Source organism: Fringilla coelebs (assembly GCF_963513975.1).
Source record: "Fringilla coelebs genome assembly, chromosome: 20".
Lineage (NCBI taxonomy): Eukaryota > Metazoa > Chordata > Aves > Passeriformes > Fringillidae > Fringilla > Fringilla coelebs.
In genome coordinates, this window is record NC_140046.1 from 4,840,481 (window position 1) to 4,857,486 (window position 17,006).

The window sequence follows — 17,006 nt, forward strand, 5'->3', positions numbered from 1 at the left end:
GTGATGGCGCTGCCGGTGGCGCGGTGGCGGTGATGGCGATGGCGCTGCCGGTGGCGGAGTGGCAGTGCCGCGCCTCCCGGCTCTGGGCCGCGCTGGACCCGGCGCTGCGGGAGCGGCTGGCGGCGGCTTCGCTTCAGGACGCGGTGCGGTTGTGTTGCGATCTGCTCCGGTGAGCCGAGGGCAGGGCGGGTGCGGTGCCAGGGTAACGAGGGGAGAGGGGGGCTGGAGCATCGTTTAATGCGATTGAATAATAAACAGCGGTGTCAAAGGATGGAGTAGGCTCCGCTCGGTGGAACGGGAAGACAGGGATACCGGGGAAATTCCATCGGGATACAATCCCACCTTTTTGCCCGACAGCAGGTTGGAGGTCGGCCTTGTCTCCCAGGCTGCTGGTTGTAGGACGAGAAGATACAGGCTTAAACTTCGCTTGGGGAGGTTTGGGTTGGACACTAGTAAGAACTGGAGTAAGAATTTCTTCGCAGGAGGGTGGTTAGGCACTGAATGGGCTGCCCAGGGAGGAGGCGAAGTCTTTGTCCCTGGAGGTGTTTAAGGAAAGATTGGACACGGCACTCAGTGCTGACAGACCGGGCATCCCTCACAGGCCGCACTCGATGGCCTCAGAAATCTTTTCCAACCTAACTGATCCTGTGCTTCTGAGAAAATGGGGAAGGACTTCTTCCCTGTGCAGTGACCACACAGACCGAGAGTGTGGAGTCTCCCTCTCTGGGGAATCCCAGAGCCCTCTGGACACGGCTCTGTGCCACAAGGACCATCCTGCTTGAGCAGGGGGGCTGGACCAGAAATTCCAAACTGATTCTTTGGTGCTGCCCCCGTGTCCCACAGGACGGAGGAGGAGGAGGAGGCAGCCCTGGCGCAGCTGTGCCACCGGGCACCCACGGACAAGAGGCCGGAGGCTGCGAGCTGGTACCGGGAGCAGGGCAACCGGGAATTCAAGCGGGGCCGGTACCAGGCTGCCCTGAGGCTCTACTCCAAGGTAGGTGTGGGTGAGGGGGTGCCAGCACACCTCACACCTGCCAGCACACCTCACAGCCAAAGGGATCCCCTGAGGGGATCCCTCTCGAGGCTCTAGCTGGTCAGAGTGACCCCAAGATACGTTAGAGAGCCTCTTTTCCCAGCCCGGCAGTCGAAGAAGGAGTCAGAACTCTTCAGTTCTCGGTCTCAAGGTTGTTTATTGTATCTTGTTTATAAAATTCTTTCTCCTGTCTAGCTGAGGTCCATTCAGCAGGACAGTCAGAGGCACTCTGCCCACCCCCAGGGCAGTGTTATCTTTTTATACTAAAAACTACATGTACAATATTTACAAATACTTCCCAATACCCATCACCTATGTCAGACAGTGAGCTTCTACTCTAAACCAATCCAAAAGTGCCAACATCACAGCAGAAGATAGAGACCAAGAAGAAGAAGGAGAAAGGCTGGACATGCCTGGATTCCTCCATCTTGCCCCCTGAACCCCCATTCTAAAAACCACAAAAATATATTTTTCACCCCATGATAAATTCACTATTATTCTATTTAAACTGTCGTGCCTTGCAGATCTTCATGTAAGGCTGGTAATTTGCTCCATGGGTCATAATTAAAGGTACAGGTGTCTTGGGCCCTGTGCCAGGGTCTCTGAGCCACCTGGCAGGGATCTTGGCAATCCAGGACAGCCAGAGAGATGTCCTGAATTCCAACAGATCCCCAGGAGAGGGTCCTGCAGCCCCTCGTGGCTGAAGGGTGAGGGGCAAGGAGCAGCTCCCGTGAGGGGATCCCCAAAGAGGGGATCCTGCAGGCCCTGCTGCGGGGCTCCTGTGAGGGATCCCCCCAGGCAGCAGCAGTTCTCTGCTCTCTGCAGGCAGCATCCCACGAGCTCCCGGGGAGCCCCGAGGTGTCCGTGTGCTTTGCCAACCGCTCGGCCGCCCTCCTCCACCTGGGGCACTTTGAGGTAAGTGGGGCCAGGGCAGCACCCACCCCACAAGGTCCTGGGTGCCCCTAAGGTGTTTGTTAGAGCAACAGACAGCAGATCAGATGTGCTTCCCAAGCTGTGCTTAAAGCATCCATAGCTCAACTTTCCTACTTCGTTTCCGTGTCAGGATGCTTTATTTGGGCAGCAGGTTGGTTGTGCACATGGAATTTGCTGATTTGCTTTCATGAGACTGTCTTAGGTGGAATGAAAGAGCACGAGCTGGTTTTCAAGCCCACTTAAAAGGCCCTATCTTTGTTCCTAGGTTTGTTTGGAAGATATTGCCAGGGCTGAAAGGCATGGCTATCCAGACAGGCTGCTGCCCAAGGTCCTGCTGCGGAAAGCTGAGTGTCTGCTGTGCTTGGGGAGGTTACAGGATGCACAGGATATCCTCAGAGTGCTGGAGAGTAAAATTGCTCTGGATGGGGTCATGACTCCACACCTGACACGGCTAAAAAAGCTAAGTCAGGTTAAATTAGGTGAGAAAGAGAGGTGTCCAGAGCCTGCACGAGGAGCACATGGAGGCACTCAAGGGGAGCCAGAGATCTGGGAAGAGAACAACAGGATTTCAGGTGCATCTTCATCCCTGAGCCTGAATTTTGATGCAGAGAGAGGACGTCACTTGGTGGCCTCCCAGGACATCGTGCCAGGACAGAGGCTGGTGAAAGAGGAGGCCTTTGTGAGCGTGCTGTGCCCCGGGGAGAGCCTTCCTGTGCAGGATGGTGACACAGCGTGGGACACTCGAGCCACCAACGCAGATCTTTACTGCCACCGCTGCCTGAGGCAGCTCCTGGCCTCAGTGCCCTGCCAGGGCTGCAGTTATGCCAAGTACTGCAGCCAGGACTGTGCAGACATGGCATGGCAGCAGTACCACAGGACAGAGTGTTCCCTGGGAGCGCTGCTCCTCACACTGGGGGTCTTCTGCCACGTGGCCTTGAGGACTGTCCTGCTGGCGGGATTTGCAGAGGTTAGCAGGCTGGTGGCAGGGTCCCACCGTGGGGACAAGAGCCTTCAGAGCCCTGAGGCAAGCTGCAAGCCTCTCAGTGAGGCAGCAGATGCAGGAGCTAGTAGCAGAGGTGTCCCTGGTTGTGACAGCAGTGGTCGGTACCAGAGCTCTTACCAAGCTCTGTTCCACCTTTTGCCCCACACTGAGCAGCACAGCCCTGAGCACAAGTTCCTCTGCACTCTCAGTGTGGTAGCTCTATGCAGACAGCTGCAAGCAGCTGGCCTGGAGGCTGCTGTGTTGCGTCAGGAATCGCCTCAGCAGTGGTCCAAACCAAAGACATGTGAGAAAACCTCAGATGAATTGTCCCCAGAGCTGAAGACTGTGGCAGAAGCAATGCTGAGGCACATGTTGCAGCTGCAGTGTAATGCACAAGCAATCACTGTAATGCAGGAGCTGGGTAAGATAAAAAAATTTAAGCCCTACGGTGTTGTCACAGAATGGTTGGGGTTGGAAGGAACCCCTGAAGATGATTCAGTCCAAATCCCCTGCCCAGGCAGGGTGACCTGGAGCAGGTGACACAGGAACATGTCCAGGTGGGTTTGGAATGTCTGCAGGCATCCCTGGGCAGCCTGTTCCAGTGCTCTGCCCCCCTCAGTGGAAAGAAGTTTTTCCTCATGTCGAGGTGGAGCTTCTTGTTTAATTTGTGGCTGTTACTCCTCATCCTGGCACCACAGAAAAGAGTCCATCACCATTCTTTGACACCTGTATTTGTATGTGTATTGATGAGATCCCTTCTCAGTCTTCTCCAGACTAACCAAGCCCAGCTCCCTCAGTCTCCTCATAAGAGAGATGCTCCAGCCCCTCATCATCTCTGTGGCCTCCACTGGACCCTCTCCAGCTCCTCTTTCCTGTCCTCAGGAGCCCGGGACTGTCCTCTCCTTTGCCCATCTTCTTGTGGGAAGTGAAGACATTAAATTCTCAGCTGTAAAGAGCTCCCATTGCATATGGAAATGACTTGTTTACAATTTAGTGGGCTGTCCCACGCTGGCCTGTTCCTTGGTGCCCATGCAGAGTGTGTTTAGCTGTTATTTATTGCAGCAATATACCAGGAACCTTTCTGCTGCTGCTGCGATCGGTCACGGGGCTCCTTGCAGAAATTGTGTGGGTTTGTGAGCATTCAATCTCAACCTGCTTGGTTTTCCTCTGTCTTCAGGGCCTGGAGATGGGGCTGTTGTAGATAAGAAGCCTGTGAGGCTGGCAACAGCCTTCTTCCCTGTCCTCAGCCTCCTGAACCACTCGTGCTGCCCCAATACCAGCGTGTCATTCAGCGGGACAGCTGCCACTGTCAGGGCAGCACAGCCAATCTCAAGTGGCCAAGAGGTTTTGCATTGTTATGGTAAGCCCCAGTTCTGTGTTTGTCTCAAGGCACAGACGTCATTCACCTCCCCTTATCATGCTGATGGCTATTTATATCATAATTCTCATCTAATATTGCCAGGGTCTTTGTTTAGCAGCCTTGACCAACATTTCATCCCTTAAGCCCTATGTTAGATTTTCAGTCTCCAGCTGAAATATACCTAGTCTCAATTGTAACAAAAATCCATTTATACTGATATTAAGAGCTGTACCTGTGAGAGATCTTTACCCTTGCCATCCTCTGCAGGGCCTCACTGGTGCAGGATGAGGGTTGCTGAGAGACAGCAGCTTCTCAGTCAGTATTTCTTTGAGTGTTGCTGCCCAGCTTGCCTCCAGGAGTTAGAGTCTGGTGTCAAGAGTGTGGTGTCCATCAGAAATTCGTTCTGCTGTCCCAAATGCCAGGCCCCAATGCAGGTAATTCTCCATGTTTCTGATTGTGCAACTTACTGGGGTGTGTAAGGTTTGGGTCTGGGAAAGCCAAGAGGTGAAGACCTCACTTTGATCCCTGCTCAGAAGCCAAAAGCTCCCGTTGAGTCAAGACAGTATCTCACTGTTTCTTATAAAATCAAATAAGCTGATAACAATTAATTTAAAAAATCACTTTGTTTAATGAATAAAACTGAAAAACAATTTAGCATCTCTATAACCCAGAGCTAATGCAGATGGAGAGTAAGCTTTGAGCTGAATGTGAGCAGGAATAATCACAAAGGTGATTTCCACAGGGGGAAGAAGACACACTTTGCTGTTCAAATGAAGCTTGTGCAACCTCAGCCAGCAGAGATCACCTGTCTGGCCGTTTACAGGACCTTCAGCAACAAATGAAGAAAGCTTTAGACCTGCTGAGAGTCGGGAAGGCTGGTAAGGCTCAGCTTTGTGCCTGAGGTCAGGGCTGAGGAGCCCAGGTTGGGACAGGAACCATGAGATGGCACTGTTGCTCATGCCATTGGGGTGCTGTGATGTGTGGCCTGGTGTCCCTGGGGACTTCAGCTTTAGATTTTTTATACCCCCTGATCTGGGTGTTAATCTGAGTCACATATTGTTCCATAGTAAAGTAATTAAGTAGAAATAAATCAGGGTAACATTGCAGTTGGGCATTCCCAGGCCTTGTTTTCCTGGAGGGAGTTGGGCCAGTGCTGGGGTAGAATAAGCAGAGGTGCAGATGAAGTCAGTGTTCAATCCCAACCAAACCCAAATCAGGTATGCAAAGATTGATTTTATTTCATGGATCATGGAAAACTGGCCACTGGCCACAGGGTCAACTTTATAATCTTTTTTTTTTTTTTTTTTTTGTAGATCAGGCTATCAAAGTGCTCCTGAAGTGTCAGATGGATGCTGGAACCTTCTTGTCTCCAGAGCATTTGCTGATGGGAGAGATGGAGGATCATCTGGCACAGGTCAATGCTACTCTTGGTATGGCACTGTCCTCTCATGTCTCCTGAATTTTGAATTTAACATGACTAGCTTTTTCTTGGACTGGCCCTCTCATTTTTTTCCCTGGTTTTGTCAGCAGGGCTCTCAGAAAGACCAAACCTGTGTTCCCAGCAGCCAGTGAACAATAATACTGTGCTCTCATGTTCTTTTAAATTCCATGTCTTGGTTCTGTGGACAGAGTGCACCACATTTTGATTAATTCTGTCAGATTCTTTGGGTGGCAGTAGCTCTAGGAAGTATTTATTAATTTCTCATTGTTTTGTTTTGCTTGTTTTTCCATCAGGGAAGTGGCAGGAAGCAGCCAGACACCTGAAGAAGAGTATTGAGATTGTGGAAATGCACCATGGGCCATCAAGTGTAGAAACAGGCCATGAACTTTTCAAGCTGGCACAAATCCTCTTCAATGGGTGAGTTGGGTTTCATCCTCTGTCCCTGCCCTGCACCACTCCTGTGTGCCTGACACAATATCAAGGCACCTGGAGGGTGTCTCACAGGACACAGGGCAGTCTAGCACAGGTACTCTCTTAGGAATCTATTTCTCTACTTTGTGCCTGTCTATCTTTTTATTCTCCCTGGCTCAATTTATTCCCTGTCCAATTGTTTTATTCTGTCAACTCATCACCCTTGGTGTTTATATCTCAGTTGTATAATGTTGCTGACATCTCCTCAAAAGAGGGAATGAAATCCTCTTGCTTTATTGGCAAGGAAATCCCCTGACTGCCTCTGAAAATCTCCTCACAACAACCCCCTTTAACCAAATTAATTTTAGCAGGAGCTGCAGTGATGAAATAGTAGGTTTTATATACTCAAAGATAATGTTCTCAGGTTTTGTCCTTACCTTTCCATCCCCCTCATCCTCCCTTTGCAGCTGAAGCAGACACAATTTTCCTGCTGCTGGAAAGCAGGGGAGGGTGGGATCTCTAGCCATGAACAGGTTTAGGTTTTTGTTAGGGAGGGCTTAAAGGTTGTGTAAGTCAAGAAGCTGAATTAAGTATTTTGCATGCTCTGTTCTTATTATCTTCCTATTTCAGATTTGCAGTTTCTGAAGCTCTGAGCACGATTCAAAGAGCAGAGGGGATTTTGTCAGTGCACTTTGGTCCTCAGAGTGCTCAGATCCAGGAACTACAAGAGATGAAGGCCTGCCTGTCAGAGCTTCCCAGAAACATCCTTCAGAGGACTTAATTTCCCTGTCAAAGGAAGCTGCAATGTGATCTTTCATCAAAGCTAAGTGTCATGTGGTAAGGTAGTCATGTAGTACAAGCTGGAAAATCATGTGTAACAGCAACTTGAATGAAGTCTTGAAACGCTCTTTAGTGAGCCTGTTGTAAATAAAATGACCAATTCTAACGTGAGAGGTGTGTGTGTGGTATGGTGGGAACAGAGGCTGTTGTATAAGTTCTGTGTGTGGGTTGGAAGCAAATGTTTGAGTTGCTTTTGTGTGAGGTGTGACTCTCCCCTGTGTGGAACCCTGAGCATTATGAACGTACAGTCATCCAGAGCACGTTGCCTTCTATTTTTAATACTGTGAGGCACTTTCCTTCTTGCCAGTGTCAAATGGAAATGTTTGGAAGGGGTGAGGCAACAGCCTGGGAAGTGCAAACTTATAGTTTATAAAAGGGGGCACTGCAGAGCTTGGAGGGCTCCAGCACAGGTCTGTCAGTGATGAGGGATTCAGAATCAACAGCTGGTGTCAGGTTGGAAAGCAGGATGGGGAACAGTGCTGCATACACCAGATAATGTTTGCTTTCAGGACACAGAACTGCATTCCTCCTCTGGGGAAATTGAGAGTGTAGGCAGATAACCTTTCAAGGGAGAATACTTGGGCTTGCTGAGATTAATAGCAAAAGCTCTTTTATTGCAGCATGAAGGCGTAAGATTTGCAAGTTGTGTCTTTGTGCAGCAGAGCAGGGAGCCAGTATCCCTCCCAATATCACCCTTACCATTGCAGATTATTGTGAAGGGATCTAAACACCCCTGGGATCCAGGATCTTGCCAATGAAGAGGAGGGTTCCAGTGGTATCATCCCTCAGTACAAGAAGGAAGGGTCTGTCCACGTGGTATTCTATGGGGAAGGTCAGACGAGCAGCAGTGGCCCCAGGGTTTGGTGTGGATCTTTCCCCATCCTCACTAAGCTCCAGCATTGCCTTGTGTTGCACATGAGATAATCTCAGAGGTTTGGCAGAAATCTTGGAGAAATCAGGTGATGTGAAAAGCGATTGGAGCCCTGGAGAAAAGAGAGAAAGTTCCATTAGCTGAGGCAGGGATTGCAGAAGGGAGAGCAGCACTGCTAACGTGGGATCCACGAGGGCAGGGAGGCTTTTGGGGGAGCAGGGAGGAGCAGCTTCCATCTGCTTGTACTGAGCTTCACCCACAATCTTGGCAGCACTGCATGAGCTTGGTTGGAGGGATGTGATAAAAAGCTGAGAAGTCCTGGATGAGGGTGATTTGGTTGCTGGTGAGATCTCCACAACCATAACTAACAACCCACCAGCTCCATGTTCTGAGAGCAGGAAGCAACTTGACCACTGCTTTGAGCCCTGGCAGCCTGCAAGGGGGGTGTGATGCACATACTTGTCTCCTTTAGTGTGCTGCCAAGTGCCTCTTCATGGTTCAGCTTTAGTTTGGGCAGGCTCAGCACAGCATGGACTGTCTTCAGTTCCCTGTCCACATCGTGGACAAACTCAGAAGTGAGGCTCTCCTCAATCAGAGTCATGTTCTGGGTCACCTTCGTGGGCAGGAAGAACATGGCACTGATTCCCTCTGTCAGGGGTAGCTGGGCAATCTGAAAGGACAGAAATAGGAGAGAGATAAGAAAGGAACACATCAATAATAAAGTTTTACCCATCCTGTACCAAGCGGTGGCCTGATTCTCAGGCTGGAATCTCAACCTTTTCAGTGAACATTTGATCTTTTTCCCTGTTTGCTTTTATCTGACATGATGCTTCTTGACACTTCTGGCTTTTTCCCCAGGCTTTCATCCATCCTTGCTGCACTCTTCCTGCTATGGAAGTGCTCTCTCACCTGCTGAATCCTGCAGCATTGCTTTGGGGAATTCTCACTTGAGCACCTTTAAACTCATGCTCCAGGAAAACATTGGTTGAAAGAGGTAGAGATGGAAAAGTTTTGAGAGGTGTGCCCTGCCCTTCTTGCCCAACTTTAAGTCAAGCAATACAGGCTGGTAGGACCTGGGCATAATTTATATTTTGGATTGCTTGTGACATAGCTTGGGTAGAAGCAGGATATCCTAAGAGTCAACACACTGCTTTCCAAAATAGGGATTGCAAAAGTAGCTGATGGGAGGAGCAAGGCTGGGGTGGGTTAACAGGTGGGTGTAGCTGAACCTGCTCCTCAGTAGGTTTAGGGGAGCTTAGGCAATATTTGCTGTCTGACCTTGCAGTTGAGTTCTGAGTCAAAACCATATCTCAGGATGGCTTTGGGGTCTGACATCATGGACACCTTCACAGTCCTGTCCTCATCCAGGTGGAAGTCCTTCAGTGCAGTCTTCTTGGTGTCAAACTTGGTTTTCCATGTCCCTGTTTTGTAAGAGAGAAAATAGAGGATTTTTCTGGAATAATAGCATATGAAACCAGGCTTATGCCTGTGGCTGAATAATCTTGTGCTTTAATATACAGTATTTGTGCATTAAGGAGTTGAGGCATAACAGGGATAGAAATAGACTGATTGGAGCTACTGATTTACTGCCATCCTTGGCCCCTCCTTTTCATCTGAGAATTGGCTAAATGGCAAATAAATAATCAAGCCAGTGTATGGGTGGAGTAGCCAGTGGGAAGTTGATGTCTACTTATGTAATTACAAAACTATTTTAAAGGGTAACAGTTGTGTCAATGGATATAAAGTGCTTCTCTCCCCACCCTTTATTTTGCTCCTTGTCTCTAAGCAATAATTCTCCAGGACAGTGGCTTACAGCATGTTTAAGAACAGCTCTCTGTATCAAATTGTTCCTTCTACAGTGGTAAGAAGGCTCAGAACACTCTCAGCTGTTCCTTCCCTAAATGGCAATATCCCATCTCTGAATGGAGTTTTGTGAGCTTAAACTTCCCTCTCTGATTCCTACTGCAAACAGGTCAAGATTCAGCTTCCCCAGAGCAATAGTTCCTCCCTCAGGACTATTTTTGTTCAGGTAGTATGCTTTTTTTTTCTTCTTTACTAAACATTCTCAACCACTTTCTCCTCACACTCTCTGTTTGCTTTATTGGAAGTGAGAGCATTCCTTCACATCTCCTCTAACACGTGCTTAATGCATTTTTTCTGTGTCCAAGCACCCAATATTCTTACCCTTGAAGAAAGCAGCCCCAGCAAGGAGAATGCTGACATCTGTGGGCATGTCCTTCATGAACCTCATGATCCTTCCCTTTGTCTGCTGTCGGGCCCAGGTGTTGATTTCTTGGAGGTCCAGCTGGGTGTTGCCACTCAGTGCCCTTGGTCTCATCTTGTAGGATTTCTCGAGCTGGCTGTGAAATCCAGGCTTTGCCCTGAGTCCTGGGGAATAAAAACATGGATGCTACAGCTAGCTCCCTTATCCAAACAATCTCCAGGCAGCAGGTGGCAATGCAAAGCCCAGCAGCAGGTCTCTTATAAAATATCTAGGCCTGTTTGTCTCCAGAAGCCTGCTTTGAAGAGGAATATCTGAAAGCACATTAAGGAAAGTGATCCAAATCCTACAGCCACCCATGCTGGAGCATGGGATAACTTTCTTCTGAAAACTGAACAAAGGAGATAAGAACTGAAGGCTTGGACACAGCCATTCCCACATCAGCCTTTCTTCTTTCCCCAGCCTGCTTTCTGAGTACAGCTTACTCAACCTATTGGATTCTTGGAACCAGCAGGTTCCAAAAGATAGCTCTTAGCATTCTCAGCAGATGTTTATAGCATGCCAGAAGCAGACATTTCAAATAGCTCTGCAAGGAATTAAACAAAGGAATATGGCTGAGTGTTATCACAAATAGAAAATGTGATCTGTGGTTCCTGGAAGCCAGCAACACCTGCCAGACAGCCTGGAGTGAAGGCAAAATTATCAGCAAGTTTCTTTTAGGTCTTCTGTGAGTTAACTGTTCTGTCACCAATGTCTTTGTGTGCATGTCTGGTCTTTTATTTAAGTGCACACAAACTTTCCAGGCTTTTTCTGGAGCAGCAAGAGCCTTCCATGCCCTGTCTGCATCCTGGCTTCAGCAGGATGTCAGAGCCAGAGCTGTTAGTGCTGCGTTACTCAGTGTGTTTTTGTACATACACTCACACCAAAATAACTGCTGCTGACAGCTTTTTAGGTCAAATTTCATAGAGGGGAAGAAGGACTTTTACTTTTCTCCAAGATGATCCGGGAGGCACTTTTCATGCTCTTCTCTGGCCCGGTCACACTGCTCAGGAGGTCCTTGTAGGTGTCGTGGACCTCAGCCTTGTTGAGCAGATCGTAGAAGAGGGCGCGAGAAATCACATCCTCGGTTCGTTCTCCAGCCCCTGCCAAGGAGCAGGAAAACATGAGGGAAGGGCTGCCAAACCTGAGGGTGGGTGTGGAAATGGGGCAAAGAACTCACCAAGTGAGAGAGCAGAAAGTGCAGTAGCCAGGCTGAAGGGAGACAGCAGCACGTTGGCCGTGGCTGTCCGGCTGGACTGCTGGCGGTACAGGTCGTAGCCAAAGTTGGAGACTGCAGCTGCCAGCTTGTTCACAGGGCTCTTGTAGAATGGATCTTCCTCTTCCTCACCAGCATGGGCTCCATCAGCTGTGGCAGAGTTCTGGCAGGTCCAAGGAGTGCTTTGGTTAGACTTGCAGGTGTGGTAAACACTTCATAGGCAAACAGCTGCAGATATTCTTCAGTGACCCACAGAAATATTGACTTCATCTTACAGAGTGTGTAGGAACAGTGACTTTAATGCCAAAGGCAGCGTTGAGTTTGAAATTCTGCCTCCTGGTCATCCCCTGATGTAACTACTGTGGTTTTATCTAGGTAAAGCAGGAGTTAGTCTCATTATGTTGCTAAATAAAATCCCAGTAATTTAGGAGGGTGGTGTTTAATCCTTCAGTAAGAATCTCTAAAATTAAATTACCTGCTCCACACCTCTCCCCCTTGCTCTCTGCATACTGTCTCCTACTCACCTGCTCAGTAGCTGAGTTCTGGGTTCTGCTTGGGACAGTTAAGAGACCCAGGAAAAGGAGAACTGCTGGAATCTGCATGCCTGGACCTACAGAGTAGGAATATGACAGAGAGAGTTTGAGCAATCAGGTAAATACATCTCTACTACAACTATTCACTGTACCTGGCTGTGACAGGAGCTGCAGTGACAGATGCTGCTGCTTGTCCTTCCAGTTGTGAAACACACACCTGCTCTGAGCCAGGTTTCCTTCTCTAGTTGGAATTATTCAGCCAGACTGGCCCCAGTGACTTTAAAATTGGGCAAGCACACGGTGTGGGTGTGCCTGAGCACAAAAGCAGATGTGTGTGGCCCAAACCACACTGATGCTGGCAGTTACTGAGTGCCAAGGTCCAGAAAAGCACCAAGTCATTACTTCTGGGTCTTAGGCTTCAGAAAAATTCAAGATTTCATTTATAAAAGGTAACGAATCCATATTGTCAAATGGGGCAGAAGGCAACACTGACTGGTACTGCTTTGATATACAAATTACCTGCCTCAGGCAGTAGTTTGCTGTTTCTTGTGTCTACATGTACCTGTGTCCATTCTTTGCTTCTTATTTGCAATCTGATGAAGTAAAATAGAAGAGGTTTCTTAAAAGACAATAAGGAAACCTGGAGAAGTGAAAGGCAGAGCTTGGCTTATTCAACATTTTTAAATGGAAGTAGGAGAAAAGCACCAAACTCCCCAAAGCTGTTCCTTCTGTGGAATCCACATTTCATCACTCCAGTACTGGGATGAGTGGCCCTTCCAGACAGATCTGTCTGGTCCAGAAGGGCACTGAGTAACCCAGGGCTTTGCTGTGGGTAAACCAGAGCTACTGAAGGGTCCTGCCCCCAAGAACAGACGCCACCGAGGCTGGTCTGAAGCAATGTTTAGATAGATTCCCAGAAATTAAAGGAAGAGGGTTGTATTTAACTAACCCCTGTCATGCAGGCAACTAGAGAAATCAGAGGAAGAACATGTGGTTCAGATTAAATCCAGCTAGAAAGAAAACACGCCTGCTGCTAGAAATACACGTGGCCACAACAGCCCCAGCTCAAGACCCCGTGCAGGCAGGGTGAGAGGCAGTTTGCTGTTTCCCTTCCCTGCCTTTTCTTCTGGAGGCAGCTCTCCCTTGGAGAAAAAAGCATCACAGGGGAGGTTTTAAGCTCTCATCTGTGTTCAGCCAGTGTAACACAGATGTGGTACCCTCTTTTCACCCCTGCACTTGCATCCTGTGACCTGCTGCCATCCCAGCTGCAGAATGGGTGAGGTTTCTGGTGCAGAAGATGTGGATCAAGAGGATTTACTGATGGTGTGACAGTGGATGTGATGCTGGGATTGCTCCTATCATTCCAGAGATTTACAGCTGGAAGAGAGATGCCAGAATTCCTGCATGAGTCTAAGTCAAACAGGCTAAGTAAGGGCTCTGTGAGCATGCCTGTGCCAAGCTGCACTCCTGCATGCTGAGAGGAAGAGGTTTGGCCCAGTCTAGCTTAGAGATGAAGCTTTTCCATGGAGCATAACCTTTTCTCTGAAGAAAAGGAAAATAATCTCAACACAACCTCTGCTTCCAGCTACACTGAGCTCCTGGGAGCATGGGAGCAGAGATTGGTTTTGCAGATTGTATTGTTTTTGCCAGTACTGTCACCAGCTTCATATTTCTCAGACTTAGCCAAAAAGCAATTTCCATTTTAAAAAGACAAAGCCTTTTGAGTTTGAATTGGCCTGAACATCTGGATTCTATTTGTATTTCTCTTAGCACACAGCCAGAAATGCAGAGAAAAGAATTTGGTTGGATTGGAGGTGGGATGGTTTCAGGCATGATATTAGAATCTGTGGCTGCCTTGAAGGAGAAGAGAAGGAGCAACAGCGAGTGATGTTACAGTCAAAAAGTACAGGAAGAAAACCTTGAGAAATGAGCTGAGAAGAACTTGGTGTCTGGGAGTTGTCGATTTGTGAAGGCCTGCAGGTGCAAAGGAAATCTTTTACTTTCCACCTACAGTGGTACAAGTCTCTCACATAATTTATAAACACTTCTGACTTTAGAGGTGCTGTGAAACAGGACCCATGAGTTCAGGCTGCTCACTCTGCTTGTTCCACAGCTCCTGGAGCATCCTGCAGCCACCAGCTCCAGAGGATTTGACTGTCACAGCATCACAGACAAAGAACACGGTCCCAGCTGCAAGGCAGATGCTTGAAAGGCAGAAAACCCTCCCCAGTTCCCCAGCACAGCTCAGCCCCGGGGGCAAAGCTGATGCTGGTGGCTCCCGATCCTTGGTGAGGTCTCTTGGTGGGAATCCCACCTGCAGAAGAGCCATTCTTCCCATTTCCCAGCTCCTCTGAGAGCTGCCCAGCCTCAGCCCCTGCCCTGTGCTCCCCTGGCCGCTGGCAGTGGCACAGGTGAGCTGTCCCTGAGCTGTCCCTGAGCTGTCCCTTACCTGGGGCTCCTCTCGGCCGCTGCTCTCAGGGCTCCCAGCGGGTGCGAGTCAGGACAGCGCGGGTTTGGTGCAGCCACATCTGCTTTTTGCTGCTTCCCCCAGCCCTGCCTTCGGCAGGCTTCAGGTTACAGCTTCCCAGGGCTCTCTTAAAGTGCTCTGCTCCCATTTTCTGCCCCTGCCACCCTCGGCCCGAGTTGCATTAATTTTTCAACCCTTTTTTCTCCCCAAAACAAATCCCCGTGCCAAGGGCAGCCTGCTGGGTAAAGCACAGGTAGGAAAGGCAAACACTCCCTGCCCTGTTTGAGCAAGGCTTTTATCCCTGCAGTTCTGCCACAGGTCACATCAGGGAATTCCTTCTGTCTCAGAGGTATGGTTAATGCAGTAGTGTTTAATGGATTTATAGATTTATGTCCAAGATTTAATGGAGAGACTGTGGAAACAGGATTCTGTTGTTCGAGGCAGTTAAGATGCTGGGAACTGCTTGTATCCAGTGATAGTTACTAGTTAACAAGAAATCATTAACTGGCTTGAAGTTTTTGGCTGAAAAGAAAGAGGCTGGAAAGCCAAGGACTTGTTAAAAAAGAAGATGAATTAAGAGAATCCTGTAGAAGCTTTCAGAATGATAAATGACATCGAGAAAGGAGAGGGACAGAGGAGTTCCATTATTACTTTCCACAGAAGGCTCAAGGGGAGCACCCACCCGTGCACATTTAAATCAAGGGAGTGTATTTTTAAACAAGTATTAAATTGTAAAACTCATTATAACTAGATATTGCAGAAGATGAAAGATAAAAATAGATTTGAGGTAAAAAACCCAACCCAAACCAAATTAGTGGAAGAAAGGTCCCCTGAGGGCTACCAATGGCCAGCTGGGCAATACAGCCAGGGAACAGTGGCTTTGCCTTGACCTTTGCCATTCTTTTTTTCCCTCAGCCATGGTTACTGGAAGGAGCAGGACACTGGGCTAACTGGACATGTAGCTAACCAGATCCAGCTGTTTTTCTGTTTGGAAATGCTGCAAAGGCAGTGGTGTCAGGGCCCCCAGGCTGTGACATCTCTTTGGGCTCACTGCCAGCAGGTAAAGAGGAGCACTGAGCTCATCCAGTCCCTCAGCCAAGGGGAAAGGATGGGCTCAGAGGTGCATTAGCTGCTGGTTCTGCAGGCCAGGAGAGCAGATCAGGTGTGCCCTGAGATTAGTCTGTGCCTCAAAGGCCACCCCTCCAAACCAGAGGGGTAGCAGCTCTGCTTTCAGCTGCTTCTCAGCTTGCTCTGTGCAAAATCATCTGCAGAGAAAAGATTGTACTTGTTATTCCTCCATTCTCAGCCCAGGAATGGGGATGTGTTGGCTGTGGAGATGTTTTCTGGTGGTTTTCATCTCTTTGTGATACCTTGTTTGTGGTGTTAAAATGCCCCTTATGGAAGGAGCACTAGAGAAGTTTTTATGTCTTGTCTCTATCTTCAAATGAAAACCCATCTGTTTAAATACAGGTTTGGTTTTAAAACCATTTCAATCAGAGTGGTAGTTTCATAGAATGTTATTACAGACCAAAGCCAGCTTTATTCCTTGTAGGTGAAGGGTGTTCCTGAAATGGTGCATTAAACTCATCTAACAAAATCAGTTTTATTAAATCAACACAAACATTTTGCTGTTGTTCTGGTTCGGTCTCAGTATGCTCTCTGACAGGGTTCACCTCTACTGTGGAAGTAGTGGTGATATGAATTTGCTCTAGGTAAGGAAAAAAATACATCTAATATGAAAGAAGCTGGGACTTATTTGATATTCTGAGCCAGTGGTGCAGATGGATAGAGCAGACACCCTGTGCTAGTCATGTCTTTTCAGAATACAGCTCCGTCAAAATGAAAGCTTTAGCAATGCAAAGTGGAAACTCCTGAGCAGAAACATTAATATTACTTTGCATTTTACAAACTGCCTCTTCTGGAAAGTCAGTGGAGTGAAAAAGAGTCTTATGGTTGGTGTAACTGATAATTTGTTGAGCGAAGCACAGTCATGGAGGGCTGCTGTACTGTCAAATAAGATGAAATTAATAGTTTGACAAGAATAGCTTGGAGGAGGAGTGATGGCAGCAAGACAGAAAATAGGAAATAAGAACCAAGCTGTTCAGGAAACTGAGAACAAGGGGAAAAACTTTATAAAAGCGGGAGCTGGAGGGCAGAGGCGTGAAAAGGAAAACTTGAGCTTCAAATTTTGCAGCGGTTGCAGTGCAACAGGGTGGCATTCAGGGAGGTTACAGTAGCCAAAGAAGACTTACCTAAGGCATGGAATGGTATTTCTGAATGCTAGGAATGAATCTGTATAAATAAATAAGCTAAAATGTTCCCTGTGGGTTAGAGTTGTGCCCTCTAGTAAGAAAGGCTGAATTCTTGTGGGTTTGCTTGTTAAAATTGCAGGGCTCTGTAATTACAGCCTCTTTCTGAAGGGTTTGTGTCATGACATTGGTTAGAGGGGTAGGCATTATCTTTGGCCATTCTTCCCCTTTTAGACTGGAAGAAATGCATAATTGGAGGCTGGAGCCAGGACTTTTTATTCCCCAAAGTTGCCTGCATCCCCTAAATTCATGGTTAGTGAGTCAGTCCTGCTCTTATGCCAGCAGATGGTGCAGACTATTCAGGGACGGAGGCTCCCAGAAGCATTCTGCTCCTTCCTTTGAGGGAAGGC

General features: G+C 48.2%; 2 protein-coding genes across 6 annotated transcripts; one reads left to right on the top strand and one right to left on the bottom strand.

Annotated features, from left to right (window-relative positions):
- Positions 1-10: 10 nt before the first annotated feature.
- On the top strand, positions 11-6,964 carry SMYD4 (SET and MYND domain containing 4). 4 transcript variants are annotated; one of them, XR_014616651.1, is made up of 10 exons: positions 11-169; positions 844-994; positions 1,859-1,948; positions 2,232-3,369; positions 4,126-4,308; positions 4,576-4,742; positions 5,051-5,186; positions 5,622-5,722; positions 6,043-6,166; positions 6,791-6,927. XR_014616651.1 is itself a non-coding variant. In XM_084219156.1 (10 exons), the coding sequence occupies exons 1-10, from the start codon at positions 33-35 to the stop codon at positions 6,939-6,941; spliced, it is 2,394 nt and encodes a 797-aa protein (XP_084075282.1). In that variant the 5' UTR covers positions 11-32; the 3' UTR covers positions 6,942-6,964. The 4 variants fall into 4 exon arrangements, 3 of the variants coding, with proteins under 3 accessions (XP_084075282.1, XP_084075283.1, XP_084075284.1); XM_084219156.1 differs by having other exon boundaries at positions 5,622-5,738; positions 6,791-6,964; XM_084219157.1 differs by lacking the exon at positions 1,859-1,948 and having other exon boundaries at positions 5,622-5,738; positions 6,791-6,964.
- Positions 6,965-7,574: 610 nt separating this feature from the next.
- Positions 7,575-14,428, bottom strand: SERPINF1 (serpin family F member 1). Of its 2 annotated transcripts, XM_084219160.1 has the most exons (9): positions 14,330-14,398; positions 12,400-12,473; positions 11,872-11,957; positions 11,312-11,510; positions 11,079-11,234; positions 10,056-10,259; positions 9,150-9,292; positions 8,331-8,541; positions 7,575-7,983 (listed from the first exon to the last, which is right to left on the bottom strand). In XM_084219160.1, exons 3-9 carry the CDS (start codon positions 11,947-11,949, stop codon positions 7,724-7,726), a joined length of 1,251 nt encoding a protein of 416 aa, XP_084075286.1. In that variant the 5' UTR covers positions 11,950-11,957; positions 12,400-12,473; positions 14,330-14,398; the 3' UTR covers positions 7,575-7,723. The 2 variants fall into 2 exon arrangements, with proteins under 2 accessions (XP_084075286.1, XP_084075285.1); XM_084219159.1 differs by lacking the exon at positions 12,400-12,473 and having other exon boundaries at positions 14,330-14,428.
- Between the last annotated feature and the right edge of the window lie 2,578 nt (positions 14,429-17,006).

Coding starts and splice junctions, on each gene's coding strand:
- SERPINF1 (XM_084219159.1), bottom strand. CDS start 11,949: ATGCAGATTCCAGCAGTTCTCCTTTTCCTGGGTCTCTTAACTGTCCCA. Junction 9,293..10,055: donor TGGGGCTGCTTTCTTCAAGG/GTAAGAATATTG, acceptor CTTACAAAACAG/GGACATGGAAAACCAAGTTT. Junction 8,542..9,149: donor ACTCAGAACTCAACTGCAAG/GTCAGACAGCAA, acceptor CTGTCCTTTCAG/ATTGCCCAGCTACCCCTGAC.
- SMYD4 (XM_084219156.1), top strand. CDS start 33: ATGGCGATGGCGCTGCCGGTGGCGGAGTGGCAGTGCCGCGCCTCCCGG. Junction 1,949..2,231: donor TCCACCTGGGGCACTTTGAG/GTAAGTGGGGCC, acceptor CTTTGTTCCTAG/GTTTGTTTGGAAGATATTGC. Junction 5,739..6,042: donor ACAGGTCAATGCTACTCTTG/GTATGGCACTGT, acceptor TTTTTCCATCAG/GGAAGTGGCAGGAAGCAGCC.